Raw genomic sequence first — 6,162 nt, 5'->3', positions numbered from 1 at the left:
CACCCCATTTGGAGATGTGACACCTTCAAAACCAAATCCCTTCGCGAACGCATTCGGGAGGTCAAAGGAGCATCACTATGCCTCAACTGCCTCGGGAAAGGGCACACAACGAAGCATTGTTTCGCAGGATCATGTCGCATATGTGGAGAACGACATCATACAATGCTGCATAGGACAAAACGCCATTCAGGGTCTCGTTCCAGCACGTCCAGCCCGAAATCTTCCCCATCAAATAGCCGATCCACAACACCTTCTTTGCCACCCTACGTATCACCCACTCGCCGCAAAAAGCACGCAACAAACCACAGATCGGAAACACCACGAACAGCCGCGTCTCCAAGTCGACCGCCCAGTGACAGACGAACACACAACCAATGACGCCGACGATCGACGACTCCGTTGACGACCGAACATACCAGACCAATAGCATCCGAATTACTGTCCAATGATCTAGTCATCACAGCGCAGATTAATATTTTGAATGATAAACAGCAACCAATCCGTTGTCGAGCGTTGCTCGACACCGGATCCAGTATGAACTTCATTACCGAGGAATTAGCTAAATCGTTAAAGATAAGGCAAAACAAATGTTCGGTCCCGATCGGAGCTCTAGACACCTTGACAACGACCTCTAAGCGACACATCACGGCCACGATCACTTCCACTGACGGTACATACACGCGGACATTAACGTTCCTTATCATTCCAACCATATCAACCTTAATTCCCAGCGAACCCATCGATCGTTCGACACTTGAGATACCAAAAAATCTCAAATTGGCCGATCCACGATTTCATTTACCAGCTCCGATAGATGTACTACTAAGCTCAGGTTCAACACTCGCGTCGATGTGTGTGGGACAAGTCAACCTCACGCAGCCAGACGAGCCTGGACTGCGTCTGCAAAAGACGCGATTCGGATGGGTAATCGGGGGGAGTCCAACTTCCCAAACCGCTACAAACATATTTCACACATCCACGACGACTTTACAAGCAGACCTCGCGCGGTTTTGGGAAATCGATGAAGGACCCTCAATTAAACATATCTCAGAGGCAGATCGACGATGCGAAGAACACTTCCAAGCCCACACCCGACGCACCAGCGAAGGACGATACCTCGTCGCTCTACCTTTCAACGATCAGCTTCAGTCACTCGGATCCTCTAAAACGCTGGCGAGTAAACGACTCGCCTCACTCAATCGCCGATTCCAGCACGACAAACGCTTCGAATCAGAATATCGAACGGTAATACAGGAATACCTGGCGTTGGGACACATGACGAAGGTCAATGACGACCACTCCGACGACAACGGATACTATTTACCCCATCATGGCGTGACCAAAGCATCGAGTCAAACCACCAAACTCCGTGTAGTTTTCGACGGATCGGCACCAAGCACTACCGGAACCTCCTTAAACGATACACTTCACACAGGACCCAAGTTACAGGAAGATTTATTTTATATATTAATTAGATTCCGCTCTCATCAATACGTACTCACCGGCGACATCGAGAAAATGTATCGGCAATTCCTCGTACGACCAGAGGATCGGAAATATCAAAGGATATTATGGCGCAGCGCGAGTGGAGAAACAGAAACATATGAGCTTAACACTGTAACGTTCGGTTTATCCGCAGCCCCGTATCTAGCTATTCGGTGCCTCAAGCAACTGGCAGAGGACGAAGGACATCGATTTCCACGTGCAGCACAGGTACTGCAGCGGGATTTCTACGTCGACGACGCTCTCACCGGAGCTGAAACGAAGGACGAAGCCCTCACGCTCAGAACAGAACTCACCAATTTACTTCAACTGGCCGGCTTAAACATACGAAAATGGGCGTCAAACGATAAGGACTTATTACACGGACTTTCCTTAGAAGAAACAAATCACCAACATTTTTTGGGCGACTCGCAAACCTTGAAGACGCTGGGAGTGTTTTGGAATTCATCCGACGACTCTATTCTTTACTCGGTCGAAGTCAAACCCACGCCCTCTCGAGTCACGAAACGAATCATCAGCTCGGAGATTGCAAAAATTTACGATCCGCTCGGTCTGCTCGCACCGGTGATTGTTCGGGCCAAGATGCTACTTCAACGAATATGGTCGTCGAAAATCGATTGGGATGAATCACTTCCGATCGAGTTACATACAGAGTGGGAAAGGTACTATGCCCAATTACCCTTATTAAACAACGTCAGGTTCCCACGCAAGGCAATAATCGAGTCCGCAATGGAAATTGAACTGCATGGTTTCTGCGATGCCAGCGAAAAGGCTTACGGAGCCTGTGTTTATCTTCGAACCCTTAACACCAACGGCCGTGTTTGGACCCAGCTTTTAACCGCAAAATCGAAAGTCGCCCCACTCAAGTGCCAGACCATTCCTCGGCTCGAGCTGAGCGGAGCACTCCTTCTTACGTCCCTGATGTCAACCGTACAACAAGCCCTATCACACAAAATTACTCGAACTATCTATTGGACCGATTCCACTATCGTCCTCCATTGGCTCAATACATCACCTCACACCCTTAAAACATTCGTCGCTAACAGAGTCTCCGAAATTCAAACAAAAACCAGCATCCGCGATTGGCGCCACGTTCCTACCGACGACAACCCCGCGGACTTAATATCACGCGGCCAAACACCCGAAGAGTTTCTGCGCCCAACCATCTGGCAGCACGGTCCTGCATGGCTCTACCAGTCGGAAGGCTATTGGCCGACATGGGCGCTAACACCGCAAATTGAAATACCGGAGCAGAAGGGGGCGATTTGTCTGTCCGCAAACCCCGCCGATTACAGTTTGTTGCAAAGATATTCATCCTGGCCCAAGTTGATACGAATCATAGCTCGTTGCCTCCGTTGGAAACAGAAAAGGAACCGAGCGGCACCCCTAACCGTTACTGAATTACGCATAACGCACAATAAACTGATAAAATTGTTGCAAAACATCCATTTCTCCGAGGAAATTCGTACACTCCAAAAAGATCGGAACGCGGCGATAAAGGGTAAGCTCACGCGACTCAATCCGTTCATAGACAAGGAAGGAATATTGCGAGTCGGGGGTCGACTCAGTCATTCGTCGATGACCTTCGCCCAGAAACATCCCATAGTATTACCTAAGTCATCCGTTACAACACGCATCATAGACCACGAGCACAAGATCCACATGCATTCCGGAACGCAGGCTACGTTATACGCAGTAAGACAAAGATACTGGCCCGTTGACGGTCGAAATCAAGTATGGCGGGCGATCAAAGGCTGCGTCCGCTGCTGCCGCGCTCAACCACCGCCGGTAGAATACGTGATGGGTAATCTGCCGGAGGCGCGAGTAACGGAATCTCGCCCATTTACAAACGTCGGCGTCGATTACTGCGGGCCGTTCCACATCAAGGAAAAACGAGATCGTAACCGTCGTCAGATAAAAGTATACGTAGCCATTTTCGTATGCCTAGCAATTAAAGCGGTACACATCGAGCTCGTTGACGATCTCACTAGCGAAGCCTTCATCGCCGCTCTTCGCCGATTTATCGCTCGACGAGGGTATTGCTCCACCATCCATTCTGATAACGGCACCAACTTCAGAGGAGCAAGCAACGAATTACGAGAGCTTCACGATTTATTACAATCGGACGATCACAAGGAAAAAGTGACCGCATTTTTAGCCGACAAACAAATCGAATGGCACTTCATTCCCCCTCATTCGCCGCATTTCGGTGGGCTATGGGAAGCAGCGGTGAAGTCATTTAAACGCCACCTCAGGCGTGTAGCCGGCAACGAGTTACTCACCTCTGAACAATTGAATACTCTTATCATAGAAATAGAAGCAGTCCTCAATTCCCGCCCGCTAACTCCTATCTCCACCGATCCAAATGATCTCCTAGTCCTCACTCCCGGACATTTTCTCATTGGCGATTCACTAATGTGCTTACGTGATCGAGATTTCAGAGACATTCCATCGAACCGACTCTCCAGATGGCAGCATATCCAACAGCTTAAACAGCATTTTTGGAACCGCTGGCATAAGGAATATTTGAACGAGCTAACCAACCGCAATAAGTGGAGCAAGGGTGGACACGGCATCCAAAAAGGCACAATCGTCATCCTCAGAGAGGACAACGTTCCCTCCATGCATTGGCCTCTGGGCCGAGTTATCAAGGTTCATCCAGGCGCCGATGGTGTCATCCGGACAGCTACAGTTCAGACGGCAAAGAGCGTTTTGGATCGGGCCGTCAAAAGGCTTGTCCCACTGCCAATTCAACCCGATCTCGAGAAACCCGAACAACTAGCCACCGAGACGAACTAAGATGGGAACTTCAATCACATCTCGCTAATTTGATCGGTACCCTCTCAACGGGGGGAGGATGTTACGCCATGCGGCTTGCCATAGATTATATTCTTAACTGTCGGTCGCGGCACTATAATGTCGCAGACGGATCGTCGCGGCTGCCCGGCAAAACAAACATTGTAGTGGCAAGCGCATGGTTCATTAAGCAGGGCGACCTCCAGAAACGTCGATTCGTGGCCGTTATTTTATCTGGCGTAAAAGAATGTGGCGTGATCCGAAGGTAGTGGGGGTCGCCTTCCAGAAAAAATCAGAACATTTCGAGAAGCCAAACAGTCAACACACATCTTATATCGCGCATTACGTAGTCACATTTTCTTTTTGTTGTTCCATTTATATCTTTCTAGTTAATAAGTTGTTGCAATAAACATTAATTTAGTTGTGTTAATTTTGTGAAATTTCATTAAACTACCCTTATTATCATAATCGAAATAAGGGAATCGATCAGTTCGTGGCGTCGATTGTTTAATCGTAACGAGAACTTACAACTCTCGTTGACGTGATATCTCGCGATCGCGTCTCTCCGCGAATGATCGAAACAGTCGGATTCGCGCATCTTTGGCTTAGTTTCCCTGTTGCACACGCAACATCAGGACGACTTACAGTAGCTACATACATTATGTGCCCCACAGCTTGTTCATATAATTTACTGTCGAGAGGCTCATCACGTTCAATATCAAAACCAGCCTCGCATTCTCTAGCTAGCGGTGTCGACACTCCCACCACCCCAACCTCACGAGTAATGTCAAACAGATCCAGCATTTGACCTATCTGTACAGATTGATCGAATACTACAGTGGTGCTGTTTGGCTTACTCAGGTGGATGGACAGAAATTGAGTGTCTACGCCTAGCATTCTAACATCTAATTTGTCCTTAATCCTAGTTTTGAATATCTCAATCCACTCATTCGTCCCAAACACGAGGATGTCGTCCACATACACAGCTACAATAAATTTTTTAGACGCATATATATATATATATATATATAAATATATTTCAATCAATCAATTTGGACAGTTACATATAAGTATAAACATATATGCCGAACATGTAATAACCTAGTAAATATTAGAGACAGTGCTTCCAATACTATGCAATAAATACAATATTATCAATTTATGAAATAAAAGTATACATGAAGTCAAAAACTAATAGTTTAACGAATACATAAAACATACAATATTGTATTATTAAAGAAATGAAGGTTACATTGTCAGAAATATATATATGTGTGCGAATTCTATCAAATCGATAATCTAAGATACATACTTAAAACTAGCCTACATTCCGGTAAAGGATAAATAAATAATTGACATTTCATTTCGTATGAATACTACACTGCCAAGAGAAATATGCATATGAATACGTGTATATATATATATAATGTTTTGTAATTCTTCGATTGCGTTATTTATTGTTTTGAGTAATTTATTTTATAGAGTATTCGATAATATAAAACATACGCGCACACATATATATATATACACGTATTCATATGCATATTTCTCCTGGCAGTGTAGTATTCATACGAAATGAAATGTCAATTACTTATTAATCCTTTACCGGAATGTAGGCTAGTTATAAGTATGTATCTTAGATTATCGATTTGAATCAATAATGTAGAATGCGCATACATTAATAGTAGTTTAGTTTAGAATATAATTTATATATTTATATATAGACATGCATGTTCCGTAATATAGTTCTTATTTTATAATTCTTTACCGGAATGTAGGCTAGTTTTAAGTATGTATCTTAGATTATCAATTTGATAGAATGCGCACACACACATATATATATATATATATATATATATATAT

General features: G+C 45.0%; 1 protein-coding gene across 1 annotated transcript; it reads left to right on the top strand.

Annotated features, from left to right (window-relative positions):
• The first annotated feature begins 534 nt into the window (after positions 1-534).
• On the top strand, positions 535-3,820 carry LOC126875905 (uncharacterized). The gene is made up of 3 exons (XM_050638790.1): positions 535-670; positions 1,640-3,732; positions 3,815-3,820. The coding sequence occupies exons 1-3, from the start codon at positions 535-537 to the stop codon at positions 3,818-3,820; spliced, it is 2,235 nt and encodes a 744-aa protein (XP_050494747.1).
• Positions 3,821-6,162: the final 2,342 nt, after the last annotated feature.

This window comes from Bombus huntii, unplaced genomic scaffold (assembly GCF_024542735.1).
Source record: "Bombus huntii isolate Logan2020A unplaced genomic scaffold, iyBomHunt1.1 ctg00000059.1, whole genome shotgun sequence".
Lineage (NCBI taxonomy): Eukaryota > Metazoa > Arthropoda > Insecta > Hymenoptera > Apidae > Bombus > Bombus huntii.
This window is presented reverse-complemented; position numbering and strand designations above follow the sequence as displayed.